Consider the following 21,427-nt stretch of genomic DNA (forward strand, 5'->3'; position numbering starts at 1 on the left):
CGTTCCAAGAGTTTCGCCCAAGAAAAAATTTAAAATTTAGAATGCCTAGATTGCCTGAAAACGCATCATATGCATCATGATGTGAATCATTTTTTAATCGTTCGATGCTGCACAAGATGTTTTTAGAACCTACTTTTACAAATTATTGAAGGAGTAAATACCGCCTTTACTGTCTCAAAGTTACTGCAGTATCAGTGTATTGTATTGCAGTAGCAATATAAGTGAATACGGAGAGACGACCATATCATTTAGGGCTGACGGAGAAAACTTTATCTAGACTCATTCGTTGGATGCAGTATTTGCATCACAAAAGTGTTGTCATTAAAAAAATGCGCCCGCAGATAAATAACGAAAATATTTGTTTAGATGTCGTAAAGTTTTGCTTATTTTGAATAACCTCACAATGACAATGAGAATAAGTCAATAGGACATCCGAGATTGTGCGAGCGAAGCGAGCAAGAAAATTTTACTGGTTAAATAGCGGAATAGACTTATCTTTTTTTGAAAATTTTTCTGCATGAAACTCATAAAGAAACTAAAAGGTAAATAGTTTTATACCGAAATACCGTTTTTTATTGATAAGAATATCGAAATACCGACAAAAAAACAGGCAATTTACCGATACCGGTAGAAAATGAAATACCGTAATCCCGTCGTTTTTTTCTCGTAATACCGATTTACCGGTGGTAAAAAGGCCCAATACCGTCATACCGTAAAAGTGAAAACTCCCCCCCATTAGGTGTAACTTAGCTTAAGCAAACAGTCCAAGTCCTAGGGTGCTTTGGCTGAAAAGAGACACGGGGATGTGCCGCCTGTGATGCACTTTCCTCAAAATTTGGCAAAATTTTCAAAAAAACGAGTCCCACATAAGGTCCATTTTTTCAAACCTCAACGGAACACCCCCGTCTGTCGGGAAGGGCACAAATGGTAGTAGCCTCCCCGTGAGTCCAAGAGTCAAATTTTTATGGAAATTTCTAACTTACTTTAGGCCAAAACCAATTTATAGAAGGCTCTCGTAAAATTATATAGAAGTCTTCTTTCAAGCGAGTAGTGGTCTGAAGTGAAGGAGGAAATCTGTAGTCTATCAGGTCCATCTATTGAGAGGGAAAATTATTTTCAGAATTTAATCTTTAACAATTAACAATTAACTATGTATTATGTAATTTCTTTTTCAAAGGATAAATCAATTTTAACAATTTCAAAATATCAACGATCTCAAATTTATAGAAACTAAGATAAGTGTAAAAATCATAAAATATAAAACTTTGCTCAAAAGGATAAAACTAAAATCTATATCATTCTTCTCCCTAAAAAAAAAAAATTATTAAAAGCATATTGAGAAAATAATATTTTGAAAAAGATATCTTAATTTTTGGTACAAATTCAGTTTGCGCTCACTGCAAGAAAAGAATTCAAGAAAAAAAAGATAAAAAAAAATAAAACTCAAATAAAAATATTATAAAGTATATATAGTTATTAAAGCGATACATCAAAACCACCCGGTATTAACTTTAGAACTCTCTAAAATACAAAAACACTTTTTTGCACACAAAAAATACATCTTTTTATATAAATATATACATATTTTTACAGAATCTGGGCATTTCCTATTTCCTAGGAAAAAAGTAGTGGAAATTACTCCATTTATGGATGGGCCCAACCTCGTACAAATTGTCTGATTCGTACGTTTTTATGATTTTGATGGTTTTCAGAAACGTCTAAATTCTATCAGTTCTACCATCATAAGCCTTTCAAAAACGGACAGCAATAGGTGATACGTTGGTATGTTCGGACGGCAAAACCATGAAAAGTAAAAAAATCTCTCTGTAAGGTTATGAGGTTAGGAATTTTCTTAAGAATTATCTCTCTAAAGATCACTTTTCGCGTCTCTCTCAGAGTAACTTTTCCGCAAAGATTTAGTTTCTCTAAAGGTCGATTTTCAGAGGTCCAGTCCACATACCCAGCATTCTCTAACCCTAGTACCACCAACCCACGTGGCCTTTTGTAAAACAAAATTTTAAATACTGAAGCCATCGAAAGAAATAATCAGAGCCTCCAAATTCATTGAATCAATTATTTTACAGAAAATTTTCAAAGTCAACTACATTTGAAGTGGGGTCTTAATCGCTATGAAAAAAATGACGAGCTTGAAAAAACTTTGCAGTTGTTAAAACAAATTTAAAAACAAAAAAGTACTCAAGCAAAAATAGCCGTTGAGCAGACGATAAGAATTGGTCGTTCACCCATCGCCTTTCTAAGGATAGCAAATCTTTCCACAAATGTAATCACATTGTACATGAACTTTAATTCCCTTTAGAGTCGGTTTTCAGACAAACTTTGTCATCAAACAAACCATAATCTTTTATCCAGTGCCTTTTCATGATTTTTCTAAAACGCTCACGAGACAGAAAAACCAAAGTGTTGTACAAGTGGGTCTGGGTACGAGATTGAAACAATCTTAGTTTCACCCTCAGGCTCTGCTTAGACGAGTCGATTCAAACAGCATCTTGAATTGAATTGGCAAAGCTTCTGCAATCCACACTCCGAAATAACGTACCATCTTCTTCTACATCCACAAATGAAACAGCGTCCCAAACGTCACAATGTAAGTTTTCAAGAACCAACAGGAGGTTTCTTGACTTGAATCGAATGTTTTAAAGCCTCCATCCATCTAAACAATAAAAGATAAAAGATCTGAATGAGACAATCCCACTGATCCTTAATTAATTGACTGAGTCTTGCTTCCCCATCCTTCTTTGCTTGGCGTGCCCAAATTAAAACATGTATATTAAAAAATACTTTCTGTGCTCTGCTAACTTATGATTTCAAAATTCTCCTAAAGCAAAATCTGATTCATACCAAGATCGAAAAAACTCAAAGTTGAATATCTTGTCTTTATAGAGACCTATTTTTCTTAGAATGGGCTCTCCATGGATCTGCTGTTTTGGGGGTCAAAAGTCACAATGTCCGGGGGGGGGGGGTAAATTTCCAAAAAATGTCATATTCTCCACCCCCAATATTAAATTTTTTTCTGGAAAAGCCCAATAAGTTTCTACCTTTTCCAATCAATTTCACTTTCGGCGTAAAAATAATATGTTCGCATTTTACGACCAGGCGGCAAAGCTTGGATGCCATGTTTGTTAGAATCTTTCATGTCAAAATGGGCGATCGTATAATTGTGTAGTTTGAAGACACCGATAGCTGATTGGTCAGTGATTTCTTCATAATAAAACAAACAACCGTATTTCAAGACACAGTAACGACGACGCCATGATTTGTGAAAGTTTCCTTGTTTCCATAGAAACCCATGACAATCGGGTTCCATAATGGAGGTTGCTGGTACGCTGACGTTCTTTAAACTACATTCTGGGATTGAGGACTGAAAATAGAAATAGTAGTGGTATGAAAATCTTCTGAAATTCATTCACAACTTACCCTCGGGTGTCTAATAAACGATAAGGGGAGCTGATTGACGGTACCTCAAAAAATCCCCCCAAAAAAGGTAATTATAGACTAGAACCAAGCTTTTTAGAGCAGAATAAGAGGTTTTTCTTTTGACAGCTGAAATTGTTTTAAAGAATTAATAAACGGGATGGGGGTCCTGATGGGGTTGGAGAAAAATCGAACAATTAACAAGCCGGGGGGGGAGGGGCGTTTATTAGGCACCTAAGATTAAGAGGAAAAGTAGAAAGAAATCGCACTGCAGTTGACGCTCTCTAATCCGATTTTCAAGAGGTTGGATTTTCATTAAATAAGGGAGTGTTATTTATGAGAGTTTCTTGTATGCAGACGGTGACTTCAATATTATCGAATAATGGAGTGTATCGAATGATAGAACGTCAAATTAGAGAGCGTCAACTGTATAGACAAAGTCTTTGTTTTAATCATTTTGAACAAAACATGGACTTAGGCAAGAATACAGTGGAGTCTCTATAACTCGGTAACGCACGGGTAACGCAAATTTGTTTGAGTTAAGGAGACATTCGAGTTATGGAGTAAGGCTTTTAAGGTATTGTTAACTGTTGGGACCATAAAACCCATTCGAGTTAAGGTGACATTCGAGTTAAAGTGACATTCGATTGTATGGAGCAAGGTTTTAGGTATTGTTAACTGTTGGGACCATAAAACCCATTCGAGTTAAGGTGACATTCGAGTTAAAGTGACATTCGATTGTACGGAGTAAGGCTTTTAAGGTATTGTTAACTGTTGGGACCATAAAACCCATTCGAGTTAAGGTGACATTCGAGTTAAAGTGACATTCGATTGTATGGAGCAAGGTTTATAAGTTATTGTTAACTGTTGGGACCATAAAACCCTTCGAGTTAAAATTCGCGTTAAAGTGACATTCGATTGTATGGGAGTAAGGCTTTAAGGTTATTGTTAACTGTTGGGACCATAAAAACCCATTCGAGTTAAGGTGGGACATTCGAGTTAAGTGACATTCGCTTGTATGGAGCAAGGTTTATAAGTTATTGTTAACTGTTGGGACCATAAAACCCATTCGAGTTAAGGTGACATTCGATTTTCGATTGTATGGAGCAAGGTTATAAGTTATTGTAACTGTTGGGACCATAAAACCCATTCGAGTTAAGGTGACATTCGAGTTAAAGTGACATTCGATTGTATGGAGAGGTTTTAAGTTATTGTTAACTGTTGGGACCATAAAACCCATTCGAGTTAAGGTGACATCGAGTTAAAGTGACATTCGATGTACGGAGTAAGGCTTTTAAGGTTTGTTAACTGTTGGGACCATAAAACCCATTCGAGTTAAGTTAGGTGACATTCGAGTTAAAGTGACATTCGATTGTATGGGCGTTATAAGTTATGTTAACTGTTGAGACCATAAAACCCTTCGAGTTCAGGTGACATTCGAGTAAAGTGACATTCGATTGGAGTAAGGTTTTAAGGTATTGTTAACTGTTGGGACCATAAAACCCATTCGAGTTAAGGTGACATTCGAGTTAAAGTGACATTCGATTGTATGGAGCAAGGTTTATAAGTTATTGTTAACTGTTGGGCCCATAAACCCCATTCGCGTTAAGGGACATTCGAGTTAAGGTGACATTCGATTAAAGTTGGAGCATTTCTAGTTATTGTTAACTGTTGGGACATTCGAGTTAAAGGTGACATCCATTCGATTGTATGGAGCAAGGTTATAAATGTTAACTGTTTGGACCTAAAAACCCTTCGAGTTAGGTGACATTCGAGTTAAAGTGACATTCGATTGTATGAGCAAGGTTTATAAGTTATTGTTAACTGTGGGACCATAAACACCCATTCGAGTTAAGGTCGTGACATTCGAGTTAAGTGACATTCGATTGTATGGAGTAAGGCTTTTAGGTTTGTAATGTTGGGACATAAAACCCATTCGAGTGACATTCGCGTTAAGTGACATTCGATTGTATGGAGTACGGCTTTTAAGGTATTGTTTAACTGTTGGGACCATAAAACCCATTCGAGTTAAGGTGACATTCGAGTTAAAGTGACATTCGATTGTATGGAGCAAGGTTTATAAGTTATTGTTAACTGTTGGGACCATAAAACCCATTTGAGTTAAGGTGACATTCGAGTTAAAGTGACATTCGATTGTATGGAGCAAGGTTTATAAGTTATTGTTAACTGTTGGGACCATAAAACCCATTCGAGTTAAGGTGACATTCGAGTTAAAGTGACATTCGATTGTATGGAGTAAGGCTTTTAAGGTATTGTTAACTGTTGGGACCATAAAACCCATTCGAGTTAAGGTGACATTCGAGTTAAAGTGACATTCGATTGTATGGAGCAAGGTTTATAAGTTATTGTTAACTGTTGGGACCATAAAACCCATTCGAGTTAAGGTGACATTCGAGTTAAAGTGACAATCGATTGTATGGAGCAAGGTTTATAAGGTATTGTTAAAACTGTTGGGACCATAAAACTTGTTCGAGTTAAGGAGACATTCGAGTTATCGAGGTTTGGGTTAAAGAGACTTGACTGATTTATGCTTAATTTTCTCATACGTGATAGACACTTGTACTTCGATTCGAGTTAGAAAAGTTCCAGTTAAAGAGGCTGCACTGTATTTTGGAAAACGAGAAGAAATTATATTCAAATCGTACCTGGTCCGACATTGCAATGGTAACTGCTTCACCGAGGTTTTTCATCCATCTAGAGACAGAAAGTGAAATAAAAGGATATTTTCAGTCATTACACGGTAATTATAGAACCATATAACCACTAGAAACAGTAAATTTTTGAATTTTTTTCTTGTCTGTCTGCCAAGATTCTTAAATATTTACCCAGACAGCCAGTGGGTCCAGACTAAGCAGGTGGGGGGGGGGTACAGACACAGGGTACTGACCCATAGCCAGGTGGTGGTGTCTATTTTTGCATTTCAAAAAAGTTAGTACCCGGTACTACTTTGGGGGTAGGGGTGTGTATTTTTCACTCTTCAAGCAAGTACAGGATACAATTTGGGTACTTTTTCACAGAATTTTGCTGTTTTTCAATAAAAAAAGTAGTTTGTTGTAATATTTTGACTTTTTTCAAATAAATAAATTTTTTTGATTTGAATTTTAAGTCTGAACAAGTGATACTTTTATGGACCTACCTGGTTATGCATTTAACACATATATAATTGATATCTACGTGAGAATGAACGTTAAACAATCATTCAGAACACAAATAGTGACGATTTATTAAAATTAGTCGTTTGTCTCTTATAAAAAAACGTTTAGAAACCAAAATTTCATGCTCTTGAAATATTCTTTCATAATCAAGACTTCGTGAGCATAAAAAACATCTATCTCATCAAAAAATTGAGTAATTTGGCTAAGAACATTGATGTATGCTTATTAATAGTGATTCTTATAGATAAAGATGCGTTTTTTGAGCTGAAAGTTTTTTTACAAAAATCTGCTTGACCCATCTTTTACCTACTTTCATGCAAAAAATCAGAAAAAACAATGATCCAATTATTTCACAAAGTCCAAAAAACCCTTTTTTTAGCCGTTTTTTGGCCCAAATTTGCCCAAAAACATTTTTTTTCGAAAATCGGGCTCAGTCACATTCAAGGGTTTATAGTTATGCATCTTTGTGCAAAAAATCATAAAGAATGAAAGAGCCAATCTCGAGAAAAGCTAATACCTAAGTAATTGATAATGTGCTTATAAAAAAATATCGAACTTGGCCAGTTTTTCTATAAAAACACGCCAAACAACCAAAATTTCATGTCTAATCACACATATGCTTCAAAAGTAAGCCCTTGTGAGCAAAAAAAACATCTATCTCATATAAAAATTGAGTAATTTGACTAAGAACATTAATGTATAGCTTATTAATAGTGATTCTTATAGATAAACATGCGTTTTTTGAGCCAATAAATCTTTTTGCAAAAATCTCCCTGAGCGATCTTTTACCTATGATGGTACCCTACTTCCATGCAAAAAATCAGAAAAAATCAATGATCCAATTTTTCACAAAGTCCAAAAAACCTGCTTTTTAGCCGTTTTTTGGCCTAAATTTGCCCAAAAACATTTTTTTTTCGAAAATTGGGCTCCGTCACATTCGAGGGTTTTTAGTTATGCATCTTTGTGCAAAAAGTCTTAAAGAATGAAAGAGCCAATCTCGAACAAAGCTATTACCTAAGTAATTGATAATGTGCTTATAAAAAAATATTGAACTTGGCCAGTTTTTCTATAAAAACACGCCAAGCAACCAAAATTTCATGTCTAAACACACATATTCTTCAAAAGTAAGCCCTCGTGAGCAAAAAAAAACTTCTATCTCATAAAGAAATTGAGTAATTTGACTAAGAACATTGATGTATGCTTCTTAATAGTGATTCTTATAGATAAACATGTGTTTTTTAAGACAAATAAATTTTTTAGCAAAAATCTGCTTGAGCTATCTTTTACCTATGATGGTACCCTACTTACATGCAAAAAATCAAAAAAATTTAATTAACCCGTTTTTTAGCCGTTTTTTGGCCCAAATTTGGCCAAAAAATTTTTCTTTCGAAAATCGGGCTCCGTCACATTTTGGCCACCACCGTTTTGCACCTTTGTACCAAAAATCAAATGATTCCTATGATTCAATCTCGAGAAAAGCTGGTAACGAACGAACGGACGGACGGACAGAGGTGAATTTATAAGACCTTCACCCCACCGGGGTAGGTCCAAAAACTAACAATAGTACCCGTCTCTTGGTCTAATCTGTAAAATTTAAGATTTTAGGGGTGGTGTCCCTATTTTTTACAGCAAAGATGAAGTAGTACCCGGTACTAAATATGGGTGGGTGGTACTAAACAAAATTTTAGTAAAAAATCAAGTTAGTATGGGTTACTTAGTACCCTGCCTCTGCACCCCCCCCCCTTTGACTAAGGCACATAAAACAGTGGTCACAGCGGAAAATGGATTGTATACAGCAAATCAGCACATATTCTTCAAAATTTGGTGAATTTGGAATTTTGTAGAATTATGAGAGGGCAAAGGCTTTTTATTTTTTACATACTTCGCTCAGAAGAAAATCCGTCTAAAAAGCCGGTTTTCCATTGAGCTTATTTTCCGAGTGGATGAATTTTTCTTGAGCTGAATTTTCATCTTGGCGACATTCTGAAAAAGATTCCAATGTTCTATTTTCAGCGTGGCACTTTATAACAATTGAATTGTGACGTCAATCGCATTTAATTTAATTCGCTGTTTTGGTTTTTCAAAAAACTAGAGCATGGTTCTGCTTTTTATTATGCGAGCGAGTGGAAGTTTTTCATTTCAGATGACGTCAAAAATACATAGTGCACATGTGTACCGCATGAAAAATTAATACCGCGCGGAAAGTAAGCTCAATGGAAATCCATCTAAGAACAACTTTTAACACCGAAAACTGTATTAAGTGGAAGTCTTACTTTTTCATTTCGTCTTCTGAGTTGGCAGCAAAATAGTATGTTCTGGCTCCACCTTTAGTTAGCTTGAATGAAAACCTCTTGTTCGCTTCCACAGCTCTGGTCACTTGATACTTTGTTAAAATAACAGCTCCAGCCGGTGTAGGATCCTGAAAGCAAACCATGTCAGTGTAAAGCTTATTAATCGATACTGCACTAGAGTGCGGTACCCAGTTGGCGTCATAACCCAGTTGGTGTGAATTTCGACTTGGGTACTCATTGCCCCGAAGGGGCTTTTGTTGCTTCACGTAGCGGACTTGCTCGCCAAAAAAATATTCATGATGTTGATGTTGTTTCGTTTCTCAGGCGGGCCGCCGAGGTTCTAAAAATGTTCACGCGTGCGTACTTACTTTACTTTTGCTGCGTCCGAATAAACTAGCTATATATACGTACACCCTAAAGAGAAGGTAGGTTTCTGAGCTATCCCGAATCATTTGGACAAGTTCACAGTCAAGAATCAAGAAAACAGAGGTATAATCTTAAAATATCCTTGAAAAATTTTTATTAACCCTTAGAAGCCGCTCTCTTTTTTGAAAAATGCCAAAAATTTCATCATTTTTTTCTGGAAATTATTTCTTTCAAAGGCAATTTCTCGACCAGGACAAACGATTCAGGTATCAACTTTGGTATCGTTGGAAAGCTCTTTCTCTCAGCTACAAAAAATAGCAGATTTTTTTTCTCTGAATCTCAAGTGGTCAGGAGTTATGACCAAAAGACTGTGTATCGGTAAAATGGCCTTTTCAAAACGTATATATACGTATTCTGGCTTCTAAGGGTTAAGCGCGATCCCTGCACAAACCACAAACCAAATTTGTCAGATGGTGTATTTTAATTGCTTCTTTAGAGCTTTGAAATAACACCATCTGAATATGAGGTTATCTTTTTGAAGCTTCCACATCTAGCTTTTGTGCTTTGGTGTGTAAACAAATTATTTAAGTTGAAGCCTTCAAATGTTTAGCTATTTTACATTTACTCAAGTTAGTATTTTTTTCTTTTGACTAAGTAGACATTTGTAACTTTCAGTTTTAAGGATGGTTTTCTTTAACATTTCTTTCTTGTTAATTTTGGCATTTTTAAAACTCCTTTATTTTCACTTAAAGCTAACAACTCTTTTAATTAAAGCGCTCTGAACTTTGGCTAAAGCCTAATATTCACTGCAAAATTTCACCTATGACTATCATTCTCTCATTAAATAACGTCCGAAACAACAAACCACAATAGATTTGAGTAGACGCACTAGTGGCCTCTATTATATCAAATAACTTAATATATGCAGTGTGCATAGCTGTCAACCTGAAGCGTCTAGAATGCGGTAGAAACAGATTCAAAAAACAGTCAGGAAAAAAATCAGGGAATCGGGAAATTAGGAATAAAAATGCGATATTCGATTCTTTCTAATTCGGGAAATCAGGATATTATTATTGGGAAATCGGGATCGAAAAATCGGGCGAATTTAGACAATGACTTTTCAAATAATTCCGTAATATTCCGATTTAGATAAAGGGTTTAAACGCGCGTCGAGAAATGCGGGAGTCTCCCGCGCAATGCGGGAGAGTTGACAGCTATGAGTGTGTCTCTGAAAGCGCCTCAAGGCTACACCCTCACTTGATCTTGAAATTCCTTCTAATTTTCCACTCTTCTATTACACTCAGTCTTAAAACAACAAAAAAGAAATGTTTATTTTCCAGAAAAATTTGTCCTACAAATCCTACCCAAGTTTACCCTGATTGCGTATATTGTGAAACGTTCTTCTCAAACCTAATTATTCCAAAGTAATCTTGAGGTTGAGTCAGAATATACTCCTCAGTTGTCACGTCCTACTGCCGGACTTTAAGGATGACAGCCAAGAAAAGGACTTTACATCTAATTTCAACTTTAGAACATAATGTTGTTTTAAAAGGCTTTTATCGTCGTAACTAAATGTTACTTATCAAATTATAAATGGCTGGCAATAAATGTTTAACTCCGGCGGTTTCGGGGCATTTATAGCTTCAGCTAACTGCTAGTTTATGATATTCATGATGTAATGTTTTCTACGGAAAGACCCCGTTTTTTGGCAGTAGTGGCAAATTTTATACAACTTTTGTCGAGTTTAAATTTGACACTAATGGCTAAAACCGGGGTGTTTCCGTAGAAAACATTACGTCATGAATATCATGAATTTAACAAAATCTATGGCGTTTCAGAGAAAATCAGATTCGGAGTCTGAAAGAAGTATCTTTTAGTAACTTATAGAGAAAAATTTAGGAATAAAAATCCACCATAGCAGTTAGGGTGCACAATTTTGTAACAGTAATCGGAAAAGTGAAAACTTTCGTAATAGTTTTATTTTTCTATTTTTCGTTATGGCATTTCATGTTAAGAAAACATGAAATATTTCCTCGCCAGAAATTAGTCCACGCGGAAGAACTGAAAATAAGTACCAGCAAAATATACTGCCGATATAAGTAAACGGGAATCTTTAAACTCACGCCAACTGGGTACCCCACTCTATGTCTGCGGAAATCATTTAAGATCTCCAAAAGTTTAAGCGCAAAATGAAGTGTACAGTTAGCGCTCTCTCAAATAAGGGAGCGTGTCGAACGATAGAGCGTCGTTTATGATAGTTTCTTGCTGAGGGTGGCTTTCAATATCATCAAATAATGGAGCGTATCGAACAGTCGAACATCCAATTAGAGAGCATCAACGGTACTTTCAAAGATACGAATTTACCAGAAAACATAGAGAAGTTTCTGAGATAATTATGACCAAATCTTTATAAGAAGGAGACACTGCATTAAAACGATGGAAATTAGTAAGTTATCAAACCTGTTCGTTCTTATAATAATATAAGCAGTTATCCTTTTTCAATTCGAACCTAGAAGAAAAAGAAGGAAAAAGCTAGCATCAGCTTTTGATTATCATCATCATTGCTCGACCACGGTCGAAACAATGGATTCTGTCACGGTCTCTCATGGCGATTCCCAGGTCAACTATCTCGAGTCCATTGCCCCTACTCGCTGTGTGGCGATTCCCAGGTCAACTATCTCGAGTCCGCTCTCCCTACTCGCTGTGTCTGGAAGTTTTCTAGAACACCGTGCAACTAGCTTTGGTTTCTACAACAGAAGCTTCGATACGATCTCGGATGAAGCACTGTGCTACTTCTAGCAAATTTGAAGTAAATCAAAAACAATGAACGATCCAGATATGGAAATCTATAGACCAACACCAATATCTATGCTTATCATCCGTTCATTGGCCGACCATCATTCTCTTATTCTTTACATCTCATTCATTCACTCATTCATTCAATCAATCATTCATTCATTCAATCATTCATTCATTCATTCTTACCATCTTAATCTCCAGTTTTTTGGTGTGATTCCCGTTCCACCTTGCTTGAATAAATAACCGGAACATAAGCACGGTATACCTAAAGTACGGAAAAAGCAATTATACAACGAAATAATGGGAATATTAAATATTAAATAGCTCACTTCTGGGGAACTGCAATAATACAAGTCCTATGGGAATTTTCTCGCCCGTGAAACACATTATTAAGTCGAAAAGTTTTTTAGAAAAGAATCAATTTTTTTTCTTTATTGCATTGAAATTGTCCATCAAATAAATATGTCATACTCATAAAAGTTCAACCGCAAAAAATCCCCTGAAATCTTATCCCGCTGAAATATCTGGAACATTGAAAACCACTCTGATAGAAGATACATTGGCAAGGCATAATACCTTATCGGGGAAAAAAATGTCAGTTTTATTTAGTCGGGGAAAAATTTCGTCACCTAGAGGCATTTTCGTCACTTTCCCCCGACCAAAATTTCAAATTTGTCACTTTTCCCCGACGAAATTTACTATTTAGTCACTTTCACCCAACTAAATTGTCCAAATGAAATGGTTTCCTTCACTAGCTCGAAAAAAGATCTTGTAATTCGACGTTTAAAGCACTAATTTCGGTTACTAAAGGTGTGAAAAATTTAGATTTTAATTTTGGTTGGGGTTTAAAAAATCGGGTAAAAGTTTTGGTTGGGGATAAAAAAATCGGGTAAAAGTTTTGGTCGGGTGATAAAATATCGGGGAAAAAATCGTCAGGGGAAAATTTCGTCACCCCCTCAAAATTTTTGTCACTTTCCCCCGACATTTTTTTCCACGATAAGGTATGCGATCTGCACTATACAGATATAAATGATCAACAGAAGGGGACGCCAAGATAAGATATTCGAGTAGTTGGATGGTAGGCAATACATAATTGGAAATAATATAATTATGCCGTGATCTTATATTAGATTATGACATGATCAAAGATGTGATGTTGGACTTGGATTTATTTTGGGAAGGTAATAGTTTGTGCATGTTTTAATCAATGAAAAACGAAAGGTGGTTGCTTATAATATCAGAAAGAGTCTTGTTTCTTGTTATTTGTTGTTGTCATGACAATAAAATCTGAATATTACAAAGAGAGTAACGATCCTTTATTTGATGAAGATCGAATTTCAAGAATACAAAACATACTTTCGCGAATTGCCGCCATGTTTAAAATTCTCGGAGATAATTTTGGCGAAAGAGGAAAAATTATCGCAGAAGTCGCAAAAACATGTATAATGTCATTATTACAAGAACTTACAAAATGCTAGGTGAAATGCCGGGTGAAATATCGGGTGAAATATCGGGTGAAATATCGGGTGAAATATCGGGTGAAATATCGGATGAAACATCGGGTGAAAAATCGGGTGAAAAATCGGGTGAAATACTTACTGGTATCCTTTCGGTTCATTGAGGCCGTTTTTTCTTCTGGTTTGATCTCGATTCTGGAGAGAAAAAGTAAAGTAAGGATTTTCAAAGTATATTTTGACCTTTCTTATGGATAGATAGAGTCCGAGATAGAGATAAAGTAAATAGGCCAAAAACCTAGGACTTTTAGACAGTCTTTTGATTGTTTTCACGGGGTCCACGGCCAGCCGGCTAGGCTAACTATGGACAGAACGAAACATTGGAAAGAGCGGAGATTCGAACCACGAAACACTGGTTTGAAACGCTGGTGCCCTTGACCACACGGTCATCGCCCCTTATCGCTCATCAGCGCCCCCCTTATTTCATTTTCCGAGAAACCCAATACTGGTTGCATTTTGCATAATGTTTCATTGACCCCCTCTATCACAAAATATCAAAAGTGAAATTGTCTGGAATAGACTACCCCATAGTGAAGTCAGTATGTGTCTCTCAATGTTTGTTTTTTTAAAGTTTTGATGACATGGAGGTCAGTGTAGAGCACTTGGCGAGATTGCCATTTTAATTGAAAAAGATTTCAGAAATATATAACAGAAATAAACAGTAAAATGGTTAAAATTTTTCAATGCTTGTTTCAAAGCACCCCCTCCCCGCCCCCAGGCAGGCCTTTAATTCATGCAATCGCACAATTCGTTTTGTCCAAATTCACGTATTAACGCATTCACGCAAATCGCTGGGTGGCCCCGTTTTAGATAGCCTATACTAGACATCACCCGCGCTTTTTTTACGCAAGAAACGAGATGAAAAATCCCGGTTTTTAGTGAAGTGCTCGCTACGTTTTAGATAGTTTTCGTCAGCTAATTTTTAAAGAAAGATTCTTTACTTGGAAACTACGATATGATGATGTCATTTCAATGTTTTACGTAGATGATGAAAATTCTAACTAGTATCAATTTCTAATCACTCGACTAAGAAGTTAAAATATCACATACCAGAAATAACAAGAGATTTCTATAAGTAGCAAAACACAACAATAAAACTGATATCGCAAAACTTTCCCAAAATTTATAAAAACTTGAAGTCCAGTCTGATAAAATAAAACCTTTAGTTTACTGAGAAACCAAACCTCTAGCAGTCTCTCTAGCATTTCTTTACAAAAAAATGACAAAATTAAAAAAGAACAGTTGCGAAAATAAACAAATGATGACTTAGCCAATATCACAAATAGTTGATTTTTATAAGAACATTTAAAATGAATCAAAAAGATTCTCAACTTAAATTTGGAGCTAAGGTACGCAACATCGTTTGGAAACTAATCTCGCCAGAAGCCGTATATATTACATTATTGACTGAATTTGTTTACTAGACATTAAATTTAAATTATTCTTACAGTTTCTGCCTTAAAGATAAGAACAAGATAAGAACAATTTTAGGCTCAAAATTCCAAAAGATAAGAACATCGGAGTCTCATTGAAAATCTCACTTAACTTACGACAAATTGAGGAAATGAAAGAAAAAACTCATAAGCCCCTTCGTACATTGGAGGTTAAGCCAGAGCCCAAAAGCATAAAAGTGTAAAATCTTATTGTCAACAATCAAGCCACGCACTATTGTCTCAGAAAGGTTGATACTAAACATTGGGTGAAGTCACATATATCTCATATAAAACACTAGATAAATCGAGACAATTCTGTAACCTCCTCTGGCGCATAATTTTGTTCTAACTGCCGTGGCTTCAGAAAAAGGAGTAGTTCTTTCTAGAATTTTTATAATAGATGTCTGTGGATATAATTCTTTCAGACTTACAAAACATAAGTACAAATAGATTTTGCCAATGATGAAAAGAATTCAGAATTGGGCTCTTCCAGAAAAAATTTTACATGGGGGGTGGAGGATATAACAATTTTTAGTGATTTACCCCCGGACAGGGTGACTTTTGGCCCCCCGGACAATAGGTTTTACCCCCCGGACAAGCATCTGCTGACCCCCCGGACACACCAAATTACACACCAAATTTACACCCCGGACAAGGCAAATTTTGATGATTTTTTGCTACCCCCAGACAATATATCCTCCACCCCCCATGTAAAAATTTTTTCTGGAAGAGCCCATTCTTCTTTAAATCGAAAAACTTCTTGCCCTCTTCCTTGCTTCGAATTCTAACTAGAGAGTATCATCTTTTAAATCAACAATCAAGGTTAATTCGTTTTCATATATGAATCTTTCAAGCTTTTGATAGACCGAGAAACTTTTGTTTTCCTAAGCTAAAACTCTCTGAGTATTGGAAACAAAGGTTCTTTCGTCAATCGAAAATATGACACTGCTCTGCCAATTAACGTACGGTATTGAACACTGTGTTGAATTCAAAATAAGAAAATGTGAAAATGCTTAAAACTAAACCTGCATGTTTACATGAGGACAATCATTGTTTACCTAGAGGATAAAAATCTCTGCCGTCAACAAACTGAGGTATTATTTGCGTATTAATTTTAACGTTTTTATTCCCTTAGTTGGAAAAAATATATGATGTTGTTTTGTTTTCGATGAGTGGGTGAAAAGGTAAATGGTAGCACACTACAGTGGTTTCTCTCTCTAATTCGATCTTTGAGGAACCATGAATTTTCTTCGATTTATAGAAAGATTCGGATTACGGTGAGTATTTTATACCACTTTCCAGATGAGGCTACCGATGTTTTAGTTCGAATTACAGAAAGATTGGAAAAATAGAGTTCCGAATTAGAGAGAGAGAGAGAGTTGAGTGTACTAAGGATGGAATGCTTATGTTGAAGAGATTTTATGCTTTGTGACGGAATCTGTACCAAACTCTTTTGACAAGAAAAAGTGTGCGAAGTACGGTCTGTTATGGTTAAGTACTTTTTCATGTCTAAGACATTTCTCGCAAGTTCTTCGTTGGCCTCTGCGGTGTGAATGATGTTCTTATTTAGCATTCGAATTCCCTCCACTTTAAGACTATGTTCAGACGTTACAATTCCGTTCCGTTCCGTTTCGAAACAGTTCCGAAAACAAGTGTGAACGTCAAAATTCGAAACGTCAAAAAAGAAGACGTTACAAAGCAAAACAGATCGAAACGGTTTCACTCCACTTTTTTCATCGGAATGGAATTGCTCCGTTTCCTTTCTCCGAAACGTTCCGAAACCAATATATGAACACACTCGATCCATAACGAAAATCATACCGGAACGAAACGGAACAGTAACGTGTGAACATGGCCTAAGTAACGTTACTTTATCCGACACAATGAAGTGACATTTTTCGTTTTCAAAAGAGCACTCCAATGCATCTGTTTTTCGATGATTTAGTACCAGAAAGCTGGCACTAGCGAGACACAAAATCTAATCTCTAACCGTAACAGACAGACATACGGCAAAATTTATCAAATCGCCCGTGGTGGGGGTGGGACAGGCTATGTCGCTCGGCCAATTTGGCTAGAGCAAGTGCTGGTATTCTGTTGGTGTTTTAATTTAAATTCTGTAAAATTAAAAAATATCTGATTCCATGTATAGTGTCACTTAGATAGATTCTTTTCCTCAAAGATACCACCAAATGTATAAAAAAATGACAATATTTTCATTTTGTCACGAGTGAAAATATTTGTAGCCAAGTAGCAAGTCTCACCTTCCATCCTCATTCAGAGGAATATCTTCCCAGCTACATGCTGACATCATTCTGAAGAAGCGTTACAAAATTGTTTACAGTAAGATTTCTTGCAAACTTCTGAACTGGACAGAGTGGACAAAATAATCTTTCATAACTGAAAACTTCAAAGATTTTTTCTTTTTCAAGAAATGTTGAATAGAAGCGGAATAATCTTTCAGCTTTTGTTTATTTTCAAAATGCAAATATTGGAGCGCTTCGTTTTTTGTCTTTTGCAGGCACACAATAATGGTCTCTAAGGGACTCTCCAGGCAGGTAGAGCTACTACACGTTTTATAAGAACATACAAAATTTTTGAAGCCTTCCGATGTTCTTTAAGCCTAAAAATGTTCTTAACATGTTCTTATTCTTATTTTTCGCTTTTTTTCGAGCATTTTTGTCGATTTTCCTAAGAAAAAGGGCGTTTTAGGTCCCGCGAAACCCTAAAATGTTCTTAATATTTTAGCCATCGAAGCCTTACGTTCTTATTTATATAAAACGTGTACTTATGTTAAAGGGTGAAAAAGAATGCGGCTATTATATTTTGATCTTTCCCGACATGTTTCGGACTCGGTCCGTTCTCAAGGGAATCAAAAAAACGTGTACTTCTATACCCGAATTATTGATATTCTTGGTACAAAGAGAGAATTTAAATTTTATTTCGTGAAAAGTTACGCGTTTTTTATAAAATATAAAGTATAAACTAAATGAGGAGATGAAGGCTCTTATGGCCAAAATATTAGAAACAAGTTAAGAACATCCGAGGGCATGAAGAATTTCGGATGTTCTTATAAACGAGTATAACAAAGACACTGCGCTTATTTGAAGTACCGAAGATTTTTTAAATCGAAGACAACTTAACATATATTTCAAACTGTTGAGTCGTTTATTATTATGAATGGTTGGCAGTAGCAAAAGAGATCTTGTTTGCTTAATTGAAGAAGACTCTCTCTCTCAGAAATAATTATTTTTCGAAGTTTTTCATTTTAATTTTGCCTCATGTAATTGCAACAATTTAACGAACTAAAATGTTTGGCAATCGAACAAGAAAAAAATTGTGGCAGTGTTGTATTGTAAGACAGTAAGAGAATGCAAAAGCAAAAGCTGGTCCAAAACATTAAAGGGTCTTAAAGGTCTTATTTTTACATATAAAGTGTTTTCGTTTCACATCAGGCACACATTTCATATCATTTTACATCATATATCTTGCTATTATTATATTGTGCTGATATAAACAAAAAATGTTTTTCTTTTCCTCTTTCTGACCAATCTTGCTCCGCATTCGTGTCAATCCAAAGCTTGTGAATTAAAATTGATGAGTAAGCAAACGATATCACTCTTATTAAAAAACAAAACATTTAAAGAGTAACCAAACAAAAAGCATTCATACAAAACATCAAACAGCAAAATCTTCAAACATTTTTTGTTGACAAACAAATAAACAAGGAAACAAAGATCAAGTTAATTACAGGCAACATTTGTTAGCAATTAAAACAATTAATTGAAATACTTAACAAAACCTCATCCTTTAATTGAATGTTTATTGTTTGTTATCTTTTGAGAGCTGCAAAAAATATTGGGACAGAGTTGGGAAAACTTGAAAATATAGTATTGGAGGGAAATCTCCATTTTCATATAGGGTTCAAATGAAAAAAAGGTGAAACTTACACATCCTGGCGTTTTCTTTGCTTTGAGAGCCAGGAAAGGGTTGAGAATGATGAAAATATAGTGGTGGTGGGGGGTCTCCATTTTCAGTATAGGATTAAACGAAAGGTATTTGCACAACAAAAGCAAGACTTTTACATCCTGGCGTTTTCTTTGCTTTGAGAGCCGGGGGAGGGTTGGGAATGATAAAAATATAGGGCCAGGGAGGGGGAAGATCTCCATTTTCAGTATAAGGTTAAAACGAAAGGTATTAGAACAACAAAAGCAGTTATACTGGTGGGGTCTCCATTTTCAGTACAGGGTTCAAATGAAGAAAAAAGCGAGACTTACACATCTTGATGTTTCTTGCCAAAACCAAAGAAATGATGTTTCTTCTTATCCGAATTACGTGCTGACCGATCAATGGTATTCAAACAAGATTGATATAGTTGTGCTTGTCCTTCTGTATGTAGCCTTTGTGAGCGGAACCCAAAAGCAATAACTTCAGGACTTAATTCTCCATCACTTGGTGTTGGGATATCCAATCCTTGTTTCCTTAAATCAAGTTTCAAATCATCTACGGATTCATATGTACAGGAATCTGGCTCTTGTTCTTCCTCCTCACCTTCTGTATGAATAATAGCATATTCACTTAAAGGTGAAACCTTTGTTTCAATCTCAGTCACAGGGGTTGGTGGTGAAGATGAGATGCTTATTATAGTCTCATAAGTATCACCCTTAGATAATGGTTGAGTATTACTGAAACTGTGTTCTCTTCTTGCCGGTATATGAACATTACTGGTGGTACTGCTGGTCCGGTTTGCGGGATGGTGATTAATTGAACTGTTAGAACTATTTGTTCTGCTTGCCGGTAAATGTCCTATTTGACTGGCAGAGCTATTTGTTCTGCTACCTGGTAGATATTGGGTTTGACTGCTGGAACTGCTTGTTCTGCTAGCAGGTAAATGCCCGATTTGACTGCCGGAGCTGGTGGTTCTGCTAGCCGGTAAATGTCCAACCTGACTACTTATACTGCTTGTCCTACTTGGTGGTGAATGCCCGATTTGACTGCCGGAGCTGGTTGTTCTGCTAGCCGTTAAATGTCCAACCTGACTACTCATACTACTTGTTCTACTTGGCGGTGAAGTCGGGACCAGGCTACTGTTACTACTGCTCCTGCTTGCTGGTTGATGAATAATTTCAATGGATTCATTAGAGCCAGATTGTCTGTGTAACAAATTTGGGGACACTGAAATCTCATTGTGAACCTCAGTAGTCTTATGTTTATCAACTTTAGCATAAATATCTGTGACCAGTCTTATAGGTGGTTGTATAACAGATTCGTAGTCATTATGTATTGGTGTCGTTACAATGTCATTATCATCAGCTCCTGGGTAATCAGGTGTTGGCAAGCTTGTCTTTTTTGTTGGTGAAGCTGAGACAGTCACAATAGTACCATCATCTTTATTTGTATCTGAAAATTGTGGATAATCTGGTGTTGCTAACAGTTGTGGCTGTTCAGCTACGCATTCATAGATAGGGTCACTTGTTTTGACCATTAGCGGTAATGGCATTAAAACTTCATTATTATTGTGTGTTTCTGATGGTTTAGTATCAGTCTTAGGGGGGAAACTGATTTCAGCGTATGTGTGGTTCTTTACAGATCTTTTAATATTGTTTGTTTGCGTGATTTCATTGTTTGTTTGTATAATTTCACCATTTTCCGGATTATTGATTTCCTGCTCAGCAATTAAAGCCACATCCATAAAGGATTGGAAAAGTTCTTCGGTAGTGATATAGTCATCACACGATGGTGTTGGTGATTCAGACATTTCATGGAGGATCTTGTTATGTTATGTCAAAAATAGGGATCGAGTTACACAATCATTATATGTACTTGTTTCATGCCAAGTTGAACCACTCAATAACGTGTAAAACTTGTTACATGATTATGCTATTTTTATTTAGCAATTTCATTTGCATTTTGTTTTGGTACCATTTTTCATGATTTTTCTTTTTTAGTTGAGCTAAAATGAGACAAAAGCAAGAAAGTGAGATTTTTACCAAAGCAGGGACTATATTAATTAGGCATTTCCAGAAAACTTGGTTTCTTTTACTTTCTCTTGTAAACTTGCAATTTGGTTGCAACTTGGTTGCAATACACGTTGACATGAACTATCGACGATGTCTAATTGGCAACATAAATTTCTTTCTTTACAAAAAATATCTCAAAGTTTAATTTTTATCTCTTTGCATTGCTTGGGACAGCAAAACTATGATGAAGTGACTGAGTATCGACGTTAATCGGTTAATCTTTTGTTAAAAACAAACTTTCTCAATTTGTACTTTTTCTATTCTTTCAAAGCTCCTCTTTTTAGGGTCATTCTAAGGATATTCCCTTACTTTAGATCATTGTTAATGTTAAGAAATTTTAAGGATAATGTATTTTCTACCTACAAAAGTAAAAACAAAATTCTTAGGTTCTTATTTTAG

At 35.8% G+C, this 21,427-nt stretch overlaps 1 protein-coding gene across 1 annotated transcript; it reads right to left on the minus strand.

Moving 5' to 3' along the window:
* Positions 1 to 1,164: 1,164 nt before the first annotated feature.
* On the minus strand, positions 1,165 to 20,961 carry LOC136819609 (uncharacterized). Its single transcript, XM_067075851.1, has 8 exons — positions 19,286 to 20,961; positions 13,664 to 13,716; positions 12,251 to 12,329; positions 11,726 to 11,774; positions 8,882 to 9,027; positions 6,099 to 6,147; positions 3,057 to 3,379; positions 1,165 to 2,671 (listed from the first exon to the last, which is right to left on the minus strand). The coding sequence occupies exons 1-8, from the start codon at positions 20,764 to 20,766 to the stop codon at positions 2,614 to 2,616; spliced, it is 2,238 nt and encodes a 745-aa protein (XP_066931952.1). The 5' UTR covers positions 20,767 to 20,961; the 3' UTR covers positions 1,165 to 2,613.
* Positions 20,962 to 21,427: the final 466 nt, after the last annotated feature.

Source organism: Clytia hemisphaerica, unplaced genomic scaffold (genome assembly GCF_902728285.1).
Source record: "Clytia hemisphaerica strain Z4C2 unplaced genomic scaffold, Clytia hemisphaerica genome assembly, whole genome shotgun sequence".
NCBI lineage: Eukaryota > Metazoa > Cnidaria > Hydrozoa > Leptothecata > Clytiidae > Clytia > Clytia hemisphaerica.